Raw genomic sequence first — 26,201 nt, forward strand, 5'->3', positions numbered from 1 at the left:
CTCCATATGCGCAAAGTATACAATTATTCAACTCAAAATGATATATTGAGCACATCTGTCTCGCTTAAAACTGTCTAAAATGTTTCCAGGGCGAGATCCAACCTGTGAACTCTCCAATCGAGCTCCAGCCTCACTGGGTCACATGTTTTGGGCCTGCACCAAATTAACATCATTCTGGACAAAAAATTTTAACTGCCTTTCAGACGGCCTTGGTGTCACAGTACCTCCTAATCCACTAACAGCTGTGTGTGGTGGGCTCACAGAGGGGCTTAAAGTGGAGAAGGACAAACAAACTGTGATGGCCTTTACTACACTATTGGCACGCAGACTTATTTTGCTAAACTGGAAGAATCCTAACTCTCCTATTTTAAGTCAGTGGGTAACTGATGTTTTATATTAAATAGTAATTGGGAAAAAATCAAATTCTCACTTAGAGGACCTGTGCAGAACTTTTTCAAAAACTGCCAGGATCTAATCGATAATATTTTAGAATAAGCTCTTAAAGCACTGAGAAAGCAGATTTCTCTTCCCATTTCTTTTTCTTCTCCATTTATCTTTATCTGCCTATTAAACTCATCAATATATTTATTTTTACTAGCTTTAAGTTTTACTCCGTTGGCAATGCTGTCTTTCTCAGGGGTGGGGGTTGATTTGTTTTCAATCCTATTTTTTGTAAAAATTGATCTACTTGTATGGAATGATTACAATAAAATTAAAAAAAAAAAAAAAAAAATTGGGTTAAGACACCAGCTACGTAGAGTATGTGGCACGTAGTGATGTGAGCTCCGTAATCAGAGGGACGTGGTCAGAGATAACAATAGCGTCGTAATTGCAAGATTTAATCGAGGGCAAGAAATTGTTGTCTATAAGGAAATAATCAATTCTTGAGTAACGGTGATGTACTGGTGAGTAGAAGGAATATGCCCTTGAGTTTGGGTTTAGAAATCTCCAGGAGTTGTGATCAGTTGCAAACTGCGTAATTGTTTTTGCATTGTTAGATGTTATTGCCCCCGCAGCAGGACACCTATCCAGGTCTGGATTTAAAACACAAAGTCTCCAGCCATTATAAGTTTATGAGTGTTCACATTAGGAATGGATGCAAATATGTTTTGGATAAAGTCTCCATCATCCGCATTGGGTGCATAGATATTTATCAAACTCACTTTACAAGTAAATAAATGTACCCATGACAATAACATATTTCCCCTCAGAATCAGATACTACATCTGATACTACAAATTAATTTGTTCTATATATTAAGATTCCCGTACCTCTAGTTTTCTTTGTATAGCTAGAGTGGAATATTTGGCCTGTCCAGTCTCTGTGCAACCGAAACTGATCCTTGGTTAGTGAGTGAGTCTCCTGTAAAAATACTATTGTAGCATTTAGACCTGTTAGTTGAGAGAATACTTTCTTTCTCTTTAAGTCTCGATTGAGACCTTTGACATTCCACCTCACAAAGTTCACTGTTTGGTCATGGAGACATTGCTCCTGAACTTTTGTTGACATCTTGTAGTCTTAAATTAAGATTTGTACATTGTTCTGTCATGGTATGGATGGGAGGAGAAATGGGGTAGGGGTTATTCTGAAGGAACAGTATGTCAAGAGTGTTTTGGAAGTGAAAAGCTTGTCAGACAGAGTAATGATTATGAAGCTGGAAATTGGAGGTGTGATGATGAATGTTGTTAGTGCATATGGTCCCGCAAGTTGGGTGTGCAATGGATGAGAAACAAGATTTTTGGTGCGAGTTGGATGAAGTGATGTGTACCCAAGGGACAGAAAATGGCGATTGGAGCGGATTTCAGTGGACATGTTCGTGAAGGGAACAGAGGAGACGAGGAGGTGATGGGTAGGTATGGTGTCAAGGAGAGGAATGAAGAAGGTCAGATGATAGTGGAGTTTGCAAAAAGAATGGACATGGCTGTGGTGAATATATATTCTAAGAAGAGGGAGGAACATTGGGTGACGTACAAGAGTGGAGGAAGATGCACACAGGTGGATGATATCCTATGCAGAAGAGTCAATCTGAAGGAGATTAAAGACTGCAAAGTAATGTCAGGGGAAAGTATAGTTAAGCAGCATAGGATGGTGGTCTGTAGGATGACGTTGGAGATCAAGAATAGGAAGAGAGTGAGGGCAGAGCCAAGGATCAAATGGTGGAAGTGGAAAAGGAAGACTGCAAGGTTGAGTTTAGGGAGGAGGTGAGACAAGCACTGGTTGGCAGTGAAGAGTCACCAGACAACTGGGAAACTACAGCAAATGTAGTAAGGGTGACAGCAAGAAGGGTGCTTGGCGTGACATCTGGAAAGAGGAAGGGGGAAAAGGAAACCTGGTGGTGGAATGAGGAAATACAGCAGAGTATACAGAGGATGAGGATGGGAAAGAAGAAGTGGGATAATCAGAGAGATGAAAAAATTGACAAGAGTACAAGGAGATATGGCGCAAGTTGAAGAGAGAGATGGTGAAGGCTAAAGAAAAGGCGTACGATGAGTTGTATGAGAGGTTGGACACTAAGGATGGAGAAAAGGACCGGTGGGCTACACAGAGGGATCGAGCTGGGAAAGATGTACTGCAGGTTATGGTGATAAAGGATAAAGATGGAAACGTACTCACAAGCAAGGAGAGTGTGTTGAGCAGATGGAAAGAGTACTTTGTGAGGCTGATGAATGAAGAGAATGAGAGAGAGAAGAGGTTGGATGATGTGGCGATAGTGAATCAGGAAGTGCAACGGATTAGCAAGGAGGAAGTAAGGGCAGTGATGAAGAGGATGAAAAATGGAAAGGCCATTGGTCCAGATGACATGCCTATGGAAGAGTGGAGGTGTTTAGGAGAGATGGCAGTGGAGTTTTTAACCAGATTGTTTAATGGAATCTTGGAAAGTGGGAGGATGCCTGAGGAGTGGAGAAGAAGTGTACTGGTGCCGATATTTAAGAATAAGGGGGACATGCAAGACCGTAGTAACTCCAGGGGGATAAAATTGATGAGCCACAGCATGAAGTTATGGGAAAGAATAGTGGAAGCTCAGTTAAGAAGTGAGGTGATGATTAGTGAGCAGCACAGATGCGATGTTTGCTCTGAAGGTGTTGATGGAGAAATAGAGAGAAGGCCAGAAGGAGTTGCATTGCGTCTTTGTGGACCTGGAGAAAGCATATGACAGGGTGCCTGAGAGGAGCTGTGGTATTGTATGAGGAAGTCGGGAGTGGCATAGAAGTACGTAAGAGCGGTACAGGATATTTATGAGGGAAGTGTGACTGTGGTGAGGTCTGCGGTAGGAGTGACGGAGGTGGGATTACATCAGGGATCGGCACTGAGCCCTTTCTTATTTGCAGTGATGATGGACAGGTTGACAGACGAAATTAGACAGGCGTCCCCATGGACTATGTTGTTTGCTGATGACATTGTGATTTGTAGTGATAGTAGGGAGCAGGTTGAGGAGACCCTGGAGAGGTGGAGATCTGCTCTTGAGAGGAGAGGAGAGGAATGAAGGTCAGTGGAATGGTGAGGATGAGGGAGTAGAGTTGGCAAAGGTGGAGGAGTTTAAATACTTGGGATCAACAGTACAGAATAATGGGGATTATGGAAGAAGAGAAGTGAAGAAGAGAGTGTAGGCAGCATGCAGTGCATGGAGAAGAGTGTCAGGAGTGATTTGTGACAGACGGGTACCAGCAAGAGTGACAGGGAAGGTCTTCAGGACGGTAGTGAGACCAGCTATGTTATATGGGCTGGAGATGGCGGCACAGGAGACAGAGCCGGAGGTGGCAGAGTTAACACTAGAATTACCAAAGTCTACGGAAGAACTTGTAAATCTGGCCCACCTTAAAGCCCTTTGCACTTCTCAGTCAGCGTCTTTTGTCTTATAAATGTGTAGATCAAGACAAGCAGCAAGCAGCCTACTATATCCCCCCACCGCCGCAGAACGGCCACAAAGTTCTCTGTTCCTGCCTTCATTATCTGGGAGTGAAGTGCTGGAGTTTTAGAATGGAAATAGTAGATCGTTATTTGGAACACATGCATTTCATGTGTGTTCCGTTTCTACAGTATTCTGTGTTAACACAGAACCGTTTTTCATATTTTAGTAAGAAATGACAACATGTAGACAAACTATATATGGTAATGTGTAAAGCCTGAAGTGCAAAGATCAAATAAACACCTTCACAAAAGGTTCAAGGATTATGCAACAGCTTCCGTGGCGTAGCGGTAAGAATTGCTAACTTATAATCAAGAGTCCCCCAGCTCAATCCTGACTGCCTCGTATATTTACCGTTTTGAGTAGTGAGCTACTCTTATTGTTAATATTATACAATAAACACATACATTTGATTTGCGTCTGTAACAGCCGCTGTACATTTATAGGACTTGTAAAAGTTACCTTTTTTTTTTTACTTTAATTCCCTCAGTCACGATCACAATACATACTACCGTTCCCCTACCAGGGATCTGATGCTGTTACTTTTTATCTGAAACTGGGAATAACTGTAGATGTGAGTGGTGTTTTGAGACAATCAAACTGGAAATTCTCTGATCTGGATGGATAAAAGCTCACACACAAACGCTGGCAAATCTGCCGCCTTCGTATCTCATTGTCACTTGATTTTTTTTATTCAATTTTATTGAGTGTTCATGCTTACGCTGAATTAGCATGTGCCTTATGGTCCATGATGTCAAAGCCACACTGACAAAAAAACAGAGACATTAGTATGTATGATATTTGGAATTATTCATTTTATGACCTGTATAGTACATTTCGGAAAACATTGTGGCACAGATGCAACATTATTCATCCATCCGTCCATTATCGAACCCGCTATATCCTAACACAGGGTCACGGGAGTCTGCTGGAGTCAATCCCAGCAAACAAAGGGCGCAAGGCAGGAAACAAACTCCGGGCAGGGCGCCACCCCACTGTAGAACATTATTCATACTATTCATATTCATTTTTGTGCTTGTAATCAGTGACCGTTTCCCCCACTCCCCCCCGATCTTGCTCATTCTGCACAAGACTCCAGGACATGCAGAGGAAAGAATGTTCCTCTGCCAGGTGAGCTATGAACGCTCTTCTTTTCTCAGTGGACCCATACATGCCTTGCACAGTACATGTGAGTTGATCGCTGCCAGGTCAAGCTTATTATAGCACAAGCAACTGGCTGCCTGTGTGTTCCTGCTCACACCGAGTAACCTCACGCCTTGTGGTGCACGATGTCCGCATGCAGCACCGGGAAAAGAGACAAAAAAATATATGTGACATTTTGAAGAAATCACTGTATGACCTGAATAGTACCAATCAGAAAACATCATTGCACTAATGCAATATTATCTGAAAACGAACAGATTGGGTATAAATTTATGTTACTTGTAAAAGTTAGCTTTTTTCACTTTTATTCTCTCAGTCACGTTCACACTCCCCAAGGGATCTGACCCTAACTAACAGCACCAGCATAAATTTACACCCAATCTGACGCCGTTCGTTTTCAGAGAATATTGCATTAGTGCGATGACGTTTTCTGATCTATCTACTAAAATTAGGGTACTATTCAGGTCATACAATGATTTCTTCAAAATGTCACATATATTGTCTCTTTCTTTCAGGTGTGTAATAGAAACCAAAGCACAGAGAGAAGTTTGCGCATTGCAACAGGTACACATGTTGTAAATGTAGGAAGGACGGTCCTTACGTGTGTGTGAACTGTTAACATTTGAATTTGATGATTGCGTATACCTCTGCATGTCCTGGAGTACAAAAGAAACAGCAACAGGTGGGGACTGGCAAGATCGAGGAAGAAAAAAAACACACGGTCACGGATTACAACCACAAGATGTTATGCGAATGAATATGAATAATATGAATAATGTTGCATCAGTGCCACAATGTTTTCCGAAATATACTATACAGGTCATAAAATGAATAATTCCAAATATCATATACAGTGGAACCTCAGGTCACGAATGTCTCGGACCACGTACAAATTGGGTTACGACCAAAAAGTTCGCCAAACTTTTGCATCTGTTCACGACCACACACTCGGGTGACAAACAAGCCAGTTTGTTTCCCTTCCGGTTCGTACGCACCGATGATTTCCGCACGTGTTCAGTCTCTCCCTGTGCAGCGAGCGAGAGAGCCCAAGCAGAAGTAAGTAAACATTTAGTTTACTATTACACTGTGCATTCTATGGCATAATTAACTATTTTTGTGCTTAAAAATCTTTAAAAAAAATATATATTTACATACAGCTTGTACGGTCCGGAATGGATTAATTGTATTTACATACAATCCTATGGGGGGAATTACTTCGGGTCACGACCAAATTGGGTTGCGCCAAGAGTTTTGGAACGAATTACGGTCGTGACCCGAGGTTCCATTGTATACCTATGTCTCTGTGTTTTTTTTGTCAGTGTGGCTTTGACATCATAGACCATAAGGCGCATACTAATTCAGCGTGAGCAGGAACACTCGATAAAACTGAATAAAAAAAAATCAAGTGATGGTGAGATATGAAGAAGGCAGATTCTCCAGCGTTTGTGTGTCAGCTTTTATCCATCTAAATCAGAGAATTTCCAGTTTGATTGTCACAAAACACCATTCACATCTACAGTTACTCCCAGTTTCAGATAAAAAGTAACTGCGTCAGATCCCTGGGTGGGGGGGCGGTAGTATGTATCATGATCGTGACTGAGAGAATTAAAGTGGAAAAAAAAAAAACCCACTAACTTTTACAAGTCCTATAAATGTACAGCGGCTGTTACAGACGCAAATGAAATGTATGTGTGTACTGTATAATATTAACAATAAGAGCAGCTCACTACTCAAAACAGCAAATATAGGAGGCAGTCAGGATCGAACCGGGGGACTCTTGATTACAAGTCAGCAATTCTTACCGCTGCGCCACGGAAGCTGTTATATCGTCCTTGAACCTTTTGTGAAAGTGTTTATTTGATATTTGGACTTCAGACTTCACACATTATATAGTTTATACCAACATTTTGTCATTTATTACTAAAATATGAAAAATGTTTCTGTTTTAACGAAATGGAAATGGAACACACATGAAATGCATGTGTTCCAAATAACAATCTATTATTTCCACTCTGAAACTCCAGCACTTCACTCCCAGATAATCAAGGCATGAGCTGGGAGAACTTTGTGCACGTTCTGTGGCAGTCGGGGGAATGGAATAGCAGGCTGCTTGCTGCTTGTCTTGATCGACACATTCACAGGACAAAAGACGCTGACGGAGAGTTGTGAAGGGATTTAAAGTGGGCCAGATTTACGAGTTTTTTTTTCATAGGCTTTGGTAATTCTAGTGTTAAACATCCTTTTCAGAGATACTACGGTAAGGTGTCATTGGAATTTAATGGGTATTCCAGGCAATTCACAACACAGTGAAGCCGAACCTGTTCTCACTGTGATAATATCTCGCACTGCCATCTAGTGGATTCTTCCAGATTTACGTAAATTACACGTGCAAGTATAAACGGTAAAACGCTTGCATAGCAGGAGCATCCCCTGGAGCATGCGTCGCGTCGCGTGAAGTATAAACCTGGCCTAAGTGTCCTCAGCAGTGGTTGGCAAAAGTTCAAACCCCGGGGTTTCTCGGTGCTGGCTGTTATGATAATAATCCGGATCCTGAAGAAGCAAGTAATGGACTGGTACGATGTTTGGAAATGTGTTGAAATGTGCGTAAAATTATTCTTTCTCTATCTCTTCACCTCTCCCTTGCCTTACGCTCCTCTTGTTTAAATGCAGAATGACCCAGATGTAAATGGTGGATCCAACTGGTGATTGCGGTCTCCCACCATCATCCTTCCCCTTTGCACTTATGGGGACAACATTTACTAATACACACATATAACGGACAGTTAACGGGACGATGAAAGCAAACGCAACTCGGCACAAACGCAGAATATACCTGTCATTATGAGCCATGGTCCAAACAACAGTGTGGTGGTCTGGAGACTGAAGACATTGAAGAGTCAGGCTAGTGCTGGTAAGAATATGAGGGGGTACCCAAAAATAACCGGAATTGAAAAAACAAATTGTTTTAATAATTTTTACTTACTGAAACTTTAGTCTCCTTCAAAGTATTCTCCATGTGAATGAATGCACTCGTCCCAACAGTTTTCCCACTGGTGGAAACATTTTTGGAACCACTAAAGAAGAACGTTTGTCTAAGGCCTGCGGCGATTTGTCTTTGACTTCCTCCGCCGTTCAAAAATGCTTTCCTTTGAGTTCTTTTTGTCATATGCGGGAACAAGAAAAAGTCACACGGAGCAGAAGATCAGGCGAGTAGGGAAGGTGGCAAGAACTCCAAGACACGCACAAGTCAATTCAGAAATCTCTTCAATAGTCTGCCGACGATCTTCGTAAATTGCATTGCGAACTTTACCAAGATCTTCGCCATTACTAATTGTGCAAGGTCGGCCAGATCTTAATTGGTCTTCAAGTGATAGGTCCCCTCATTTGAAACGCAAAAACCACTCGTAGACAGCTTCCTCTTTAAAAGCAGTTTCAAGCATCACTACAGTTTCACTACAGAGAAAACAAAATTTAACACAGACTCGCTGTTCTTTATGATCACCTATCACACAAATCTCAGAACACGTTTAATAAGCGCCAAGAAAAACCGACACAGAAAGTCGTACGAACAAAACAGAGCAACTCCACTCGGCAGACTGCTACAGAATACCGTAAGGGTGCTACACCTAGCGGCAAAATTTGCAACCAAGTCGAGATTGCGTGGCAGGTACTGATTCCGGTTATTTTTGGGTACCCCCTTGTATGTAGACAATTTCTCTTAATTGTGATGCAAATTTAGTCCAAAAACTTTGAGCCATTCAGCTGTTGACTTGCTTTTGTGTTTTAGCTCGGCGTCCTGCTGCACAACCCAATTTTGCTTCAGCTTCAGGCCACAAGACGAGCAGACATTCGCCTTAAGAATATTCCGGTACAGTGCCGAATTCACAGTTCCTTTAATGATGGAACATCTTCCAGTTTCTTAGACAGTAAAGCATCTCCTCCCCATTGCACTGGAGCCCCCATGTTTCTTTGTAGGTCTGATGTTCTTATATTTGAATGTCAGACATAGTTGCCCAAAGGGTCCAAAGGTCATTGAGAGTTACCCACGGGTTTCTTTAAAAGTGAGAAGCGAACACGGGGTGTTACTGTTTGGATACCAGAGGTTTCTGCCTTGCTCTTCTCTCCTCCTTCCCATTTTTCCTGCGTCCCTGTCTTCTTGAGGAGCCGTAAACCACTGACCTGAGCTGAGGTTAGAGAGGCTTGCGTTTCTTTGGATGATCATTGGGGATCCTTTGTGAATTCTTGAGTGAGCCGTCACTGTGTCCTTAGGGATTTTAGCAGTCTGTCTTTCCTGGGAAGATTCCCCTCTGTGTTCCAAGCGTTCTCCATTGGGAAGTAACGGTTCACATACTATGGTGCAGTGGAGTCCCAAAGCCTTAGACATGGCTCTGTACCCTTAAACCGGGGGTCGCCAAGTCCAGCCCTGTAGGACCACCGTGGCTGCAGGTTTTCATTCTAACCCTTTTTTTAATGAGTAACCTGTTTGTGCTGCTAATTAACTTCTTGTGAATTCATTTTAATTGAGTTGCTTTTTCTTTAAGATTTGTTCCCCTGAGTTTCTTCATCATTCCTCTGAATTGCTTTGTTTCTTTCCTTAAATGGCACCCAAACGGAAATGAAATGTGACGTGAGGGAGCCAACAGAAGACCAACTAAGTCAGGGCTTCAAACTCCAACCAATTTCACTCCAACCAGCTGCTTAATGAGGTGCCAATTCTTGTTGTTAATTAAACTCGCTCTTTAATTCCACGGCTTGTTTCTGCTCTCCTTGTGAAATAGCAGACATTTCCGAAATTGTTGATTTTCTCTTTACTAAGAGCACTGGGGACCTGAGCAGAGCAACATTCCTGAGACCTTCATCGTTCTTTATTTTCAGATATTATATGATGGATGCCAGTTGTTTTGGCTCATTTTGTATCTCATTATTGTTTGGCTGCTAATTAAGGAACAAGAAACAATTAAGGGGTCTGAGTCTTCAAGAGCAAGTCAAATAAAATTAATGGAAAAGGAGTTAATTAGGAGCAAAAACAGGTCACTCATTAGGGAAAGGGTTAGAATGAAAACCTGCAACCATGGTGGTCCTCCAGGGCCGGAGTTAGCAATCCCTGCCTTAAACTGATTGGTAAGGTTCAGTTTTTTCTTCTTATTATTTCTTCTGAATTTTCTTTTGATTAAGGTCTAGTGTTCTCGTAGGGACTTTGTGGTGACCTCCTTCACTCTAATGGTGGGGTTTAGATTGACAGGGCTGGTTGAGTTCTGTCAGGTGAATTTAAGTACCAGTTAACTTTGGTCAGCTGTTTGAGTGAGGAAATAAGGGGGGGGGGGGGCAATCACCTTTTCACATGGGCAATACAAGTGTTGGGTAACATTATTACTGTAATATAAGCCCCTCCACACCCCTGATAAAGATGAATTAAAATGGATTGTAAAAAAATCACCTGCAACTTGCACTGAAAAAAAGACGAGAAACCCAACCTTTGATTGAAATACATTTCTTTGGAGAATTGTATAGTTTTCTTTTACAAGACCATATCTGCCCCGATTATTGACACTCTTGGAAATTCTTATGAACAAAGTGTCACTAAAACATGTTTTCCATTGTTATCTGACGTTTTTTTAAGTTGATCAGAGAATGTTGAAACGGTAATCCATGACTTCCTGCGTCACTGGGGTATAAATATGAGGTGGCACTGAGGCCAAACTTCCCTCATTTGTCAACATTGGAAAGATAAGAGAAGAGTACACACAATTCAAATGAGAGGAAAGTCTGCCAACCTTTGTAAGTCAGGGAATGGCTGTAGAAAAATTACTACTCTACTGTTAAGGCAAAGGTCAAAGTGTCAGGTTATATCCTAAAAACTGTTGAATATAAGTCAAAGGACGTTATGCTCAAACTGTGTGACCCACTTGTGAGACCACATCTGGAGTCCTGTGTGCACTTGTGGTCACCACAATACAAGAAAGGCAGAGCAGCACTTGAATGTACGGTGGAGGAAACGAGTATCTGATGACCTGCTGAATTTGTAAGTCTGTGTACTTATAGAGAAATAAACAGTCTCATTGTGATGGTGGAATCAAAGAAGAATCCAGAATCAAAATCACATTACATCTTGTATATTTTAATATATATATATATATAATATATATATAAAATAATAATATATATATATATATATTAATATGTATATATATATATTAATATGTATATATATATATTCATGGCATTCGTAGTCTGGTTCATTTATTCCTGAGCTTTCAGCTCCTGCCAGGAACCTTCATCAGAAGATAATGCTTAGACTTACAAGAATCAAAGGCAATATATAGGAAAATAATGTGGGGGGACAGGTTGGGGTGTAGGTTGAGTGTTTGGGGGGGGGGGGGGAGGTAATGAGGTGGGGTTGGGAGGCGTATTGGTTTTAAAGTTTTATTTATTATGAACATGTTCTTCTTAAGTTTGCATATGCTGGGTTTATGTCCAAATGTTTTTTAAAGGCGTTTTCATTCAATATTCAAGATTCAGCCAGCTCTCTGGCACTTTTAGTACTGGCCTTTAATCTTACTTGTACATTGCTTTCCCCCAACACTGAATCTACCCCTCTCCCCACCTTATTTTTGCTATATATTCCCTTTGATTCTTGTAAGTCTAAGCATTATCCTCTGATGAAAGCCCCTGGCAGGAACTGAAAGCTCAGGAATAAAAACTACTTCATAATATGCGATTCATTTTCTCACTTTGTGGATCTCCAGCTACAAATATATAAACCGTATCACAGACCTTCGCTTCCATATATATATTTATTTGTCACATACATAGTTATACAGGACAACACGCAGTGAAATGCATCTTTTCGCATACCCCTTGGGATATGGATATATATATATATATATATATATATATATATATATATATATATATATATATATATATATATAATATCCTAAGCCTAAAAGTGCAACAATTTTATGTGACGTTTTTATGTCACACTTTAAATCGAGCTTACAGTAAAATGTTGGATTGTGAGTAACTTAGTCTACGAGTGTTTTGCAAGAATAATTTTTTTTTTTTTAAATTTTAATAAATTTTAACTTGATGAACGTAGCGAGGTCTGACAATACGAGTAGTACGTATACGCTTTGTCTGCTGAGTGTCACGCGGTCACAACTGAGCAATGGTGGTTCTCTCTCTCTCTTGCTATGGAATTGTAGGTAATCATCTCCCATGCTTGGTCTCAGTCGCCGTGCCTCACTCATATAGTCAACATCCATACGAGCGTAAACTGTTTACTATAGCATTGTGACCGTGTGTGTGTGTGTGTGTGTGTGTGTGTTGTAACGTGCGAGTCCCTGTCTTGCACCCCAAAACTTGAGGCTGAGTCTCAGTACTTTAGCTTTTATTCAGCTTGAAACGGGAACAGCATGGTTATTTATTGTAGCGGGATCTGCCACTCTCCTTTACACAGACACAGCAGTAAGGCAGGGATTGGTGCAGGTTGATGGCCAAGTAATCCTGTGTCCTTGCATTTATAATGTTCCTTGCATCACCCATTGACGGTAGGCAGTTATAGCTGAACCGCAATCTTTTTGGATTTGCTTTTGCGGTGAACTGCTACAGCGCTGGGAGCCTGCAGTTGCTTTGGGATGCTCTTCCGAGTGTCGTCCCATTAGTGGGGGGAATCCCAAAAGAATTTAGAAACCTTACAGTGTGAAAAGCATTTTTTTTAAGTTTGTGTCCAAGTGTAGTGACTCTTCAGGCAAAAGCAACTGTCATTGGAGAGGCTCCTTGTTAAAGTCGCAAAACAAGAAGAAGATTCCAGTGAGCCAACAGACAGCAGGGATTCCATTAGTTAGAGTGAAAGTTGTCCTACACGATAACCCTCCTCTCTCGTCTCCCTCACACCAGCTACGATTCTTTTCAAATGTAATGTGCAGGTTAATTTGTTTTACGTATTTTTACTTTATATCTTGTATTAATCGTTTTTATATTAAATGTTTTTGGGTTGTAGAATGAATCGTCTTGAGTTTTCATAATTTCTTATGGGAAAATTCGCTTTGATATACGAGTGCTTTGGATTACAAGCACGTTTCCGGAATTAATTATGCTCACAATCTGAGGCACCACTGTATTTTAAAACCTACACATATATATTTGGTATCATTTTTTTCAGAATTTATCAGCCTTTAATGTCATATTGTAAGGTTTTCAGATTCTTATTCCGTTTTGAAATTATAAACTAAAAAATATCAAAAACTCACGTCCCACGAAATGAGACTTTGTGCCAAACGATTTAACCATGCCCGGAAATAAAAGACAAAGAGCAGGACAGCTACAGTACAGGCTTTTTAATGTTCAAAGCACTGTGCAAGATGATGATCACATGATGTGGCAGCAGCAGCAAACCAGAAGCTGATCGAGCAAAGAGGAGGTTTCCCATTGTATCACCGTTTAAGAGGGGGTTACGGATGACCGACTGCATCTCCTTGGGGTGCGTTTAGCCCCCCTCTTCACAACGCAAGCGGCAGAGGCACGAAGTGGCTGGCGCGTAGTGCAGTTAAGGGGGTTTGGTGAGCAAAGCAAGCTGGGGGTGGTAAGCCCACTAGTGAAAGTTATAAATTGATTTGCATGTCATTGAGAGAAATTAGGATTTGATCCCCTACAACCCAGCCAGAATTCTGACTCCCACAGATTGGTTGGACCTTTAATAGATGAAGAAAGATTAAAGAAAAAATATAAAAATAAAATTAGGCAATACTAATTAAACTGAATAAAGGTAGGTCTGATCAGCAGGGAGGACAGAAAAAAAAAATGGGGGGGGGGGGGGGGAAAACAAAATCTGCAGGGGTCCCGAGGCCACGAGACTATCCAGCCCCCACTAAGCATTCTACCTGACATCAATGATCTTAATCAGTCCTCATGGCTTTCAGGATTCACATGTAAGAATTAGACGATGGTCATGTGGACATCTGGCCTGCACTCCATCAATGTAGGGACCGAGTGATGTCCTGATCAGGTGGCAGTGGCACAGATGGCCACCACAGAAAACTGGAAAAAGAACAACAGAGAAAGTAGGGGTTAGTATGGATATCGGAGCCATTAAAAAAATTAATTAAATGTATATACAGAATATCAGGGTTACACTAAAATGAAACTGTGAGAAAGCCAAGTTAACATAATGTTTGTTTAGCAGTTTTTTAAATTGTCTGCACTGTATTAGCCTGATGAATTTCTGTCGTTCAGCTATTCCAGTTTTGAGGTGCATAACAGCAGAAGGCTGCCCGCCTCACCACGTCTTGTAAGTTTTTAGCTCTTGGAATTCTAAGCAGACCCTCTTTTGAAGATCTGAGGTTACGATTTGAAGTGTAAGGTGACAGACATTATGAGATGTAGGATGGAGAAACGGCTTTATGACCACAGTCTCAGAAAGTCTTTCTCTCCTGTGGGATGACTGGGATCTTTTCCTAAGTAAGGAGTGACGTTGCACGTGTACTTTTTTCTCCAAATATGCTGCAATCCAGTTTTATTCTTGGATAAAATCCACACTGGAAAAATGTCTTTACAGCAGAGCAAACCTGATACTATACACCTTTTGTGAGTTTACAGCCCAGCTAACTGGCTTGATGGATAGACGAGATGACGGATTACACCAAGCTGACATGCAAATGAGCTACATGCACTGTAGGTGGTCTGGTGTTGAGGCTGCTCAGAGTTTCAGAATTCTGTCAAGGATGGTGATTGTTATTCCATAATAAAACTGCACATTTGTCCTAAACTTGCATTTAATTGGGAAGGCATGGAGTTAATGCTACCAGCCTTTTATCCATGCATCCTAGGCTGGAGAAACCCTCAGATTTGGGAGCTTTATCTAAATGTATGCCTGCCAGTTGGAGTAGTAATACAAGAGAAAGTAAGTTTGTATCAAGAAATGTGTGGGCAGCCATTTTGGCAGTGCAGATTTTCTTTTAAACTCCATTAAGATGATGTTCTTTCTATTTCTTACAGGTACATGGGAATTGGCCTTTCAGCACAAGGAGTCAACATGAATAGACTGCCAGGTAAAGCAGCGTTTGTGTTCAGTGTTGTAGTAAAATGTTTAAAGCTTGTTGTTGTCACTTGGACTACACCCTGGTTCACTACTCTGAATTCTACCCTGAGCCCTACAGAGAGGGCTTCATATTTGCTTTTTTTGTATTTGCCATGCGCATGCGTATATACAGTGTGTGTGTGTGTATATATATATATATATAATATACAGTAATCCCTCGCTATATCGCACTTCGACTTTCGCGGCTTCAATCTATCGCGGATTTTATATGTAAGCATATCTAAATATATAACGCGGATTTTTCGCGGGTTTCTGCGGACAATGGGTCTTTTTACTTCTGGTACATGCTTCCTCAGTTGGTTTGCCCAGTTGATTTCATACAAGGGACGCTATTGGTGGATGACTGAGAAGCTACCCAATCAGAGCACGCAGTTAAGTTCCTGTGTGCTGATTGGCTCAGCGACGGAGTGCTGCATTAACCAGGAAGTCTCATCTCACTCATTCAGCATTAACGTGCTCCTGCTACTGCTTCAGGAGCCGTGTCCAAGCGCCAACAGAAGATGCAAGTGATTGCAGAAAAGGTAAAAGTTTTGGATATGTTGAAGGAAGGGAACAGCTACACCGCTGCAGGACACCATTACGACATCAATGAGTCCACGATTCTTTTTATTTAAAAAGGAGGAAAAGCTAATAAGATCTACGGCCACAGTGTCCTTTAACCAGGGTGCAAAACGAGTTGCAAGTGGACGTGATAAGGCAGTAGTCTGGATGGAATCTGCTTTAGGGATTTGGATTGAAGAGTGCTGGAAGAAGAACAACGGCGGTGCTACACAGTCGCCTGAAGAGGATCCTTTAGAAGAGCTGTAACGCTCTCCTTTGTTGTGCAGTAAAATTAAACTCATCGTTATCGGACAAGTCGTCGTGTCATTGTTGGTGAGTAACCATAATTAATTATCTACGTACAGTACTTATTACATGTACATAGTTTAGTGTCACTGTACACACATTTTACTGTATACAATTTTTCTTGAATTGTACGTATTTATTGCTGGTGGCCTGTCTGTTGTAATTTGCTGTAACATATGGAATATCGGAGACGCTCGATATCTTTAAAATAATTTTTAGGTTTTACTGTATATAAACTGTGTTTACATACATAATTTCAACGAATCTTGCGTAATATCTAAGAGAATACAAAGGGTTTATTGCTGTATAATTGTTCGGGAAATGTTTATAATAGTGTGGGAGAGTTTATAAGGGCTTAAAATATATAAAAAGAACCATATGAACATATGGTTTCTACTTTGCAGATTTTCACCTTTCGTAGGGGGTTCTGGAACGCAACCCCCGTAATGGAGGAGGGATTACTGTCTGTGTATATATATATATATATATATATATATATATATATATAATAATCGTGGCATTCGTAGTCTGAATCACAATCTGATTGTATGGGTGGTTACCTACCAGGTAACCACCCATACAATCAGATTGTGATTCAGACTATGAATGTCATGAATGTAATTACCCCAATCTACATGCTGTCAAATAAATGAACCACACGTCGTGGCGCAACGTTAACAGGCTTCGCTTCTGATGCTGACGTCCCAGGTTCGATCCCCGAGAGGAGGTGCAGTGGGTGTGTACGCCTGATGAGCCCAGAATTAGGGCGAAACACGTGTGCATTATTTGACAGTTAAACAGTATAAACTATATATATATATATATATATATATATATATATATAATATACACAGTATACACACACAGTGGGTCTAGAAAAGAATCCCCCCCTTCAAAATATTCCCATTTTTTTTGCTTTACAGCCTTAAATGAAAACACACAAACCAACATTTTTTCCTTCTTTACTTACTCAATGCCACGTCTAACATCCAAGTGAAAGAAATCACAGCTACAGTTCAGAAAAATGATAAAAAATCAAAAACAAGAAATAATGAGATTTCAAAGGGGGGGGGGGGGGTTCTTTTCTATACCCACTGTGTGCATATATATATATACGGTGTGTGTATATATATATATATATATATATATATATATATACTAGACATTAAGCCCACTAGAACAGTCTATATTAAATGGCAAGGGACCTTGACCTCATTCTGTTTCTTGTGTTAATTTTTTTTTGTCAAAAATATTTTTGCAAGAAGCCTAAGGTAAAATAATAATAAAAATAAAATCGAAATGTATATGACAATACAGTAAGTATAATTAATATTACATTTATCCTCTCCTCTGTGGCTTTTATTGATGTGTTATGTTTGTTTGAAGATCTCTTATCCTGCTTCTCTTTATTTTATGTTGCTGTGGCGTCTCTCCACCAAGTACTGTGCAGTTACCCAGCAAGTATTTTAATCTGTGCTGGCGTGGAGCTGATTATTGTATGTATGGCGTCATCCCAGCAATGGATTTTATGTGCCCGAAAATAAATCTACTTTTAAAAGTCATCCTATTGTAATATCATGAAAATTCATATATTTAGGAAAACCCCTTCAACGACTGACACTTTACCGGGCCAAGCTTCTTAATCGCAAATCTGACATCCTCAGAGTGAACACTTGCACAACAACACATACTAATCCCACCTGTTTGGGAAAGCTGGTCTCCGCGTATCAGTACCCGATTGGATTTTTCGTGCCTTATGTTTTAGGTGTTCCCTCATTTATCGAAATCCGATTGGATCGTCCGCGTGTTATTTTATAGGTCCCGCCCTCTCTGTCTTGTGTGACGCGTCAGGCAGCCTTTGAAGCATCTGCTAGAGGCCGGTGACTCTGCCACTCATCCCTCCCTTCCCTGTACTTCCGCCTTGTCCGTAATATGTGTTTAATGTTCTGTCACAACAGTGGGCAATCAGCAGAGTCTCCCCAGGAACTGATGTAATGTGTGGCTGTGGCATCTCTCCAGCAAGTACTGTGTAGTTCCCCAGCAAGTATTTTAATCTGTGCTGGCGTGCAGCTGATTATTGTATGTGTGGCATCTTCCCAGCAACGGATTTTATGTGCGCGGCCACGAGTACCCAATCAGCACTCTCCCCAGCAATGATGTCCTTTATTAAATTCTGTCCCGCACATGCGCACTTCACCAGTAGACACAGGCACATGGACGCACACAGGGATTTAATTAAAGAGGATATATATATATATATATATATATATATATATAATATGTATACAGTAATCCCTCGCTATATCGCGCTTCGCCTTTCGCAGCTTCACTCCATCGCGGATTTTATATGTAAGCATATTTAAATATATATCGCGGATTTTTCGCTGCTTCGCGGGTTTCTGCGGACAATGGGTCTTTTAATTTCTGGTACATGCTTCCTCAGTTGGTTTGCCCAGTTTATTTCATACAAGGGACGCTATTGGCAGATGGCTGAGAAGCTACCCAGCTTACTTTTCTCTTTGTCTTGCGCTGACTTTCTCTGATCCTGACGTAGGGGGATTGAGCAGGGGGGCTGTTCGCACACCTAGACGACTGTTCGCACACCTAGACGATATGGTCGCTCGTCTAAAAATGCTGAAAGATTATCTTCACGTTGCTATCTTTTGTGCAGCTGCATGTCAGCTCGAAGGGCACGTATTGATTTTTGCTTGAAAAACAAACTCGCTCTCTCTCTCTCGTTGTCTGCTCCTGACGGAGGGGGTGTGAGCTGCCGCCTTCAACAGCTTTGTGCCGCGGTGCTTCGCATACTTAAGCCAAACAGTCCTATTGATTTGTTTGCTTTTCTCTCTCTCTCTCTCTCTCTCTCTCTGACATTCTCTGCACTCCTTTGAAGAGGAAGATATGTTTGCATTCTTTTAATTGTGAGACAGAACTGTCATCTCTGTCTTGTCATGGAGCACAGTTTAAACTTTTGAAAAAGAGACAAATGTTTGTTTGCAGTGTTTGAATAACGTTCCTGTCTCTCTACAACCTCCTGTGTTTCTGCGCAAATCTGTGACCCAAGCATGACAATATAAAAATAACCATATAAACATATGGTTTGTACTTCGCGGATTTTCTTATTTCGCGGGTGGCTCTGGAACGCAACCCCCGCGATGGAGGAGGGATTACCGTGTGTGTATATATATATATATATATATATATATATATATATATATATATATATATATATATATATATATATATATATATATATATATAATATTATATACTGCTCAAAAAAATGAAGGGTATGCTTAATCATGACAGTCTTAACGCCAAGTCAATGAAGCTTCAGGGATATCGGTCTGTCCAGTTAGGAAGCAGAAGCAATTATAAATCAACATCACCTGCTTTTGTGCAAATGAAAGTCACAACAGGTGACCTGAACGGGAACAGCAAGATACCCCCCAAAAATGGAATGGTGGCCACACACAATTGCTGTCTCCTGATCCTTCCTGACTGATTCTTCTCTAGTTTTGCTAGTGTCCTTGTCACCTCTGGTAGCATGAGGCGGTACCTGCAGCCCATTCAAACTGCACAGATTGTCCAGCACCTCCGGGATGGCACATCAATACGTGACATCACAGGAAGGTTTGCCGTGTCTCCCAGCACAGTCTCAAGAGGAGATACCAGAAGACGTGCCTTTACACGAGGAGAGCTGAACAGGGCCGTAGAAGGGTATCAATCCAGCAGCAGGACCACTTCCTGCTCCTTTGTATTAGGAAGAAGATGAGGAGCACAGCCAGAGCTGTACAGAATAACCACCAGCTGGCTACTGAAACGTTGGGGCACCAGCCAGGTCGTCCCATTTAATCAGTTGAGCTTTTAAAGCCACAAAATCAACAAAAGGTATCCTTCTCAAGGCTGGACTAGTCTACTCTCTTCAGTGGGTCAGCTTCAGTAGGAGCTCCATCCTTCAGTCTGCTCGGTCCACAAATTGACACCTCCTTCTGGTGGCACTCAGGTTTTACAGGGGTCTGAACAGAAGGGGCAGAGTCAGATGCCGTCACTTGCTGTTTTCTTATTACTGTGCAGTAAGAAAAGGAGACGACACAGTTTGTGACGGTGCCCCCTCTCTTCCTGGGGTGGCATTGCATACCTCAGATGATCTCAGAAGGTGTTGTGTTGTGTTGTGCATGTGTGATTTTTCTATATGGTGCAAGTATAAAAGTTGCCTCACCATCTAAATGTTTTGCTTGATGTTCTCAAATTATAAATATTATAATTTCGACATATTGGAAGCAGGCTTTTTTTTTGTTTTAATATAACTTTTCTGATGACTGTCACTGTGATCCACTGTGTCACTGTTGAAGTGCCAATATGTTTTTAAGCCGGATTTCTACCTCCTGAAATCCGTTTATATTGAATAGGTTGAATTTTTACATGGGAGTGTTTACTTTGATACTCTTGGCAACAGAATCTTCCTCAAAGGTTTCCTCTGCCATTATTCTAAAATTGGAATGGTTTGTGTGTAGCGTGCCGTGCGTTGTTTTGCAATAGTTATGGCGGACTTTCCATTTTTATGCAATCAGATGTGTTCTGTTTAGTGTCCAGTTCACTGAAAAGTGGCAGATTTTACAAAACAAAATATTCTGGCTGATCATTTGGAAGCTGCTCCGTGTTTCTCTGTCATCCTTCACCTTGTCATTTGAGACACAGAAGTCGGTGTAACAAGCAGGTCTTTTCACTTTGGGTGAAAAATGGAGTCCTGTGACTCGGATTTTGGTTTTTTAGTGGAAGAACAGGACAAACACGTGTCGGACTCGGGTTCAGACACCAGGAGGCAGCAGTGCCGTCATGTAAAATTCTTGGTATTTTGTTATTTGTGGACGCGTTGCTGTGATGATGCGGGTTCGCTCCACGCTCCCATTCAGCTTCCCATTCAGTCACCAATGAGCTTGGCAGTGAGGCGCAACAAAGCAAGGGGATGGTGCAAAAGTGCTTTTATTAAAAACAACAAACAAAACAGCGTTCAAATAGTGCAGTGCTTCACAAAATCTTTAAATAATCCGATAAAAAGCCGTGAATTGTGGCGGTTAAAAAAAACAATAAATAAATCCTTTAAAAACGAGGTTAAAACAACAGCTGGAAGCTGTCCCTTTAAAAAACACAAAGCCCGGTGCCTGCCTTCTACTGGTGACTCCCCTGCTTCTCCCATCCAGGCTGTGCACCAGGGGAGCCACCCTACCTGCAGCTGACCTTCTCTCTGCTTTCTCCTGCTGGTCTCTTCTCCTCACTGATCCCTGGCTCCGGTAGGCTTCACTAAACCGCGACCAGGGCACTCACGCTGGGGTTTTCACGTCCAAAGTCCCAACTCCCGCTGCCTTCCGTAGCGAGCCATCTATCTATCTATAGTATTATATAGTGTGTCTGTCTGTCTGTCTGTCTGTCTGTCTTATAATGCCTTTCCTATCTAGCTAGCTAACCTTATCACATTAAAGAATTTACTTCTGAATGTGATATAAATCAACCTATGCAAGGATACTACCGTGTCCTTCACTGATGGAAATCTAACAGGATTTTAATTGTAATTCTGACAAATGGCCGTGTAACACTTGGGTTAGGGACGCATTTGCTTATAATGTGAATTAAGTTGCAAAAAAGCAAATCTCTTAGTTCATACAGAAAGGCAAATTAGGCCACGCTGTTCCACCTCAGTCATCAGCGTGCTTAGCTGTGAAAGTTGAGAGTTTTGTCGTAGACGTTTTTTTTAAATACTTGTCTTTTAGCATATTGCAATGAACTCGAAAAAGCTAGAAACCACAAGCTGCTGTGATGGAGTGTGAATCAGACGAGCAATCATAACGGCATACAGCACCCTCCATAACTTTAGGGACAAAGACACAGTTGTCCTTTGATGGCCCCCTCGGCGCCACAGTTTAAAATTACAAATCAGACGACTCAGATGTTGCGATTAACGTGCATGTGGCAGACTTCTATTTATGGGGATTTGCAGACGTTTCAGTCACACTGACACTTCTTCTGCTTGTGTTTCAGGGGCACCATAATGTTTGGGACAACCCCATGTGTTTGTGATTCCTCCTGGTGGGTTTCATGGCTTCATAAGATACCTCGGCTTACTTTTACACTTGGTGGTCTGTGGTGGCCATTGTTCAACTTGAGGACAAGAGCTGTGCCATTGAAAGTCAAAGAAGCCATCTGTTTGGAAAAAAATTAAGCAAGACTTGCATAGATGGTCAACCCTTCATCTCACTCTAGCTGGAAGAATTAATGTTGTTAAGATGAATATCCTTCCTAAGCTTCTTTTTTTATTAAAAAACATTCCAATATACATCAATAAATCATTCTTTAAGCAAGTAGATTCAACAATAACCTCATTTATTTGGAACTCAAAACATCCACGTATCCAAAGAGCGACCCTACAAAGACCTCAGGCAGAAGGTGGCATGGCTTTACCTAACTTTCAGTTTTATTACTGGGCAGCAAACATACAAGCTATAAAAACCTGGACACAAATAGATGAACATACACAGGCCTGGTCGCAATAGAAATAAAATCCTACAGTACTTCTTTACATTCCTTGCTTTGTGCCCCAATAAATGCAAGTTATCGGCAATATACTAATAACCCAATTGTGCTTCACTCATTCAGAATTTGGAACCAATGTAGAAAGCATTTTAAGATGGAGAAGCTTCTATCTGTGGCACCTCTGCAAGAGAACCACCTCTTTCAACCCTCGCAAACATATGCAGTTTTTCCATCCATCCATTTTCCAACCCGCTGAATCCGAACACAGGGTCACGGGGGTCTGCTGGTGCCAATCCCAGCCAACACAGGGTGCAAGGCAGGAACCAATCCTGGGCTTGGTGCCAACCCACATCAGTATGCAGTTTTTAATATCTGGAAAAAATTTGGGATTAAATTGCTCAGAGATCTTTATATAGACAACATCTTTGCATCCTACGAACAATTACATTCCAAATTTAACTTTCCAGATACACATTTCTTTCACTATCTTTAAATTAGGAACTTTGTTAAACAGAACCTGCCCGATTTTCCTCACCTAGCACCATCGTCCATGCTGGAAAAAATATTGCTCAATTTCAAGAACTTAGACACCATCTCTGCAATATATAAAATTATTTTACAGTCCCTCCCTTTCAAAGATCCAAGAGGACAATGGGGAAAAGATCTCTTAATCAATATATCAGAAAGGGAGTGGAAAGTAGCAATGCAGAGACTTCACTCGAGCTCCATATGCGCAAAGCATACAATTATTCAACTCAAAATGATATATCGAGCACATCTGTCTCACCTAAAACTGTCCAAAATGTTTCCAGGGTGAGATCCAACCTGTGAACGTTGCAATCAAGTCCCAGCCTCACTGGGTCACATGTTTTGGGCCTGCGCCAAATTAACATCATTTTGGACCAAAATATTTAAGTGCCTTTCAGACAGCCTTGGGGTCCCAATCCCTCCTAATCCATTAACAGCTGTCTTTGGTGTTCTTCCAGATGGGTTTAAAGTGGAGAAGGACAAACAAACTGTGATGGCATTCACTACACTTTTGGCACGCAGACTTATTTTGCTAAACTGGAAGAATCCTAACTCTCCTCTTTTAAGTCAGTGGGTAACCGATGTTTTATATTATATGAAATTGGAAAAAATCAAATATTCAGTTAGAGAATCTGTACAGAATTTTTTAAAAACCTGGTAGGATATAATCAATAAAATTTTAGAATAAGCTCTTAAAGCACCAAGGAAGCAATTATCTCCACATTTCTTTTTCTTCTCCATTCATCTCTACTGGCCTATTAAACTCATCAGTTTAGGTATGTCTACAAGCCTTAAGTTTTACCCCGTTGGCCATGCTCTCTCTCTCTGGGGTGGGGGTCGACTTGTTTTTCAATCCTATTTTTTTTGTAAAAATTGATCGATTTGTATGAATGATTATAATAAAATCAAAAAAAAAATGTCAAAGAAGCCATTATGATGCTGAAACTCAAGAATCAAACCATTGGAGACAACAGTAAGACCTTAGGATGACTGAAGTCAACTGTCTGGAATATCATGAAGAAGAAAGAGCGCACTGGTGGGCTCAGTAATCACAAAGGGACTGCTAGGCCAAGGATGACCTCCACTGCCAATGACAGAGGAATCCTCATCCACAGCCCCCCCCCCCCCCCCCATTTTAGGGCACCATAACGTTTGGGACATTTGGCACCCCATGTGTTTGTGATTCTTCAGGTGCGTTTCATGGTTTCTTAAGATAAGTTTTTTATTCAGAATATGGAATGCCTGCTCAGTTTGACTGAAATCAGGTGACTGGCTTGGCCATTGGAGAATTTTCTATTTTTTAGATTTGCAGTGGTTGCCGCAGCAGTCTATTTGGCTCATTATCTTCTTGTAGGGTGAAGTGCCATCCAGTGAGTTTGGAGGCCTTTACTGGAACTTGAGCAGATCAGATGTTTCTACACCCCTCAGATTTCATGGTGCCACTGCCGTCAGCAGTTCCATCATCAGTGAAGAGAAGTGTGCCAGAACCTGTGGTAGCCATAATTACCCAAGCCGTAACACCCCCAGCAACGCCATTTTTAGCATATGAAGTGGTCTCCTTTGGCTCTTGAGCAGTTCCTTGTCATCTCCACACTTTACTCTCGCCATCACCCTGTTGAGGTTCATCTTTGTCTCATCTGTCCACAAGACCTTTTCCCAGAATTCTGCAGGGCTCTTTGAAGTCCTTTTTTACAGACTGTAATCTGGCCATCCTGTTTTTGTGGTCTGTCATCTTGCAGTGTGTCCTCCTCTGTGGTTCATGAAGTCTTCTGTGGATAGTCGTCTCTGACACATCCACATCGGCCCCCCAAAGACTACTTCTGAAGTGTCACACAGGTGTTGGGGGGCTTTTTCTTGACCATAGTGAGGATTCTTCTGTCATTGGCAGTGGAGGTCTTCCTTGGCCTAGCAGCCTCTTTGTAATTACTGAGCCCACCAGAGTTTCTTCATCATGATATTCCAGACAGTTGATTCAGTCATCCTAAGGTCTTACTGTTATCTCCAATGGTTTTTGAGTCTTGTGTTTCAGCCTCATAATGGCTTCTTTGATTTTCATTGGCTCTGCTCTTGTCCTCATTTTGAACAATGGCCACTACAGACCACAAAATGTTGAAGCAAACCGAGGTGTCTGATGAAGCCATGAAACCCACCTGAGGAGTCCCAAACACCTGGGGCGTCAGTTGTCACAAGCATTATGATGCCCTGAAATCCGTGTAGAAGAAGTGTTGGGTGACCAAAATGTCTGCAAATCCCCTTCAATGAAAGTCTGCAGTGTGCACTTTAGTCACAATGTCTGAATTGTTTGATTTGTAATTTTAAACTGTGGAGCAGAGGAGGAACTCAAGGAGAAATGAGTCTTTGTCCCAAACATGGTGGGCTCTGTATGGTTATTTATATATGCAGTGGAGTCCTTTTATATATAGAATTCATTTATACACTGTGTGCACAATTATTAGGCAAGTGAGTATTTTGACCATATCATCATTTTTATTTATGTATTCCGACTCTAAGCTGTATAAACTGTGAATACGTGTTGGATTTTTAAGCATATCAGGTGATGTGTATTTGTGTAATGAGGGAGGATGCGGCGTAAGGAGATCAACACTCTGTATCAAGGTGTGCAGAATTATTAGGCAGCTGCTTTTCCCTAAGCAAAATGGGCCAAAAACGAGATTTAACCGACACTAAAAAGTCTTTCAGGGGGATACAGCACTCTTAAAATTGCTCAGATATTGGGGCGTGATCACAGAACCATCTAACGCTTTGTTGCAAATAGTCAACAAGGCCACAAGAAATGTGTTGGGGGGGAAAGAAGCAAATTAACTCTTTGAGGTCTGAATATTTTTTTTCCAAAAAAGGATGGCTTCACACAGAAACCAACGTAAAACGTCTGTTGCTGTGGCTGGCAGTTTGCCAAGAATGAGTGGCAGGCTTGCTGCCAGGCTGTCTTCACATGGCTGCACAGTCGCAGTGCATTACAATCTGATTTCTACCTCTTATCATTGTTAAGTGGCAGTCCACCCTGGCAAACACTGCCAGTACCACACAGCTAGCTGGGGACCGATCAGCTAAAGCTGAAACCTCACATTCGTTTTCAATCGCTTGTATCAAAATCGGAGTCCAACA

General features: G+C 41.3%; 1 protein-coding gene across 1 annotated transcript in view; it reads left to right on the plus strand.

Moving 5' to 3' along the window:
* Positions 1 to 26,201, plus strand: part of ranbp9 (RAN binding protein 9) — a 150,723-nt gene that overhangs the window by 43,888 nt on the left and 80,634 nt on the right. The window contains exon 3 of the mRNA XM_028790888.2: positions 15,068 to 15,120. Coding sequence (XP_028646721.1) covers positions 15,068 to 15,120 — 53 coding nt within the window. The remainder of the gene's footprint in view (positions 1 to 15,067; positions 15,121 to 26,201) is intronic.

This window comes from Erpetoichthys calabaricus, chromosome 6 (assembly GCF_900747795.2).
Source record: "Erpetoichthys calabaricus chromosome 6, fErpCal1.3, whole genome shotgun sequence".
Taxonomy (NCBI): domain Eukaryota; kingdom Metazoa; phylum Chordata; class Cladistia; order Polypteriformes; family Polypteridae; genus Erpetoichthys; species Erpetoichthys calabaricus.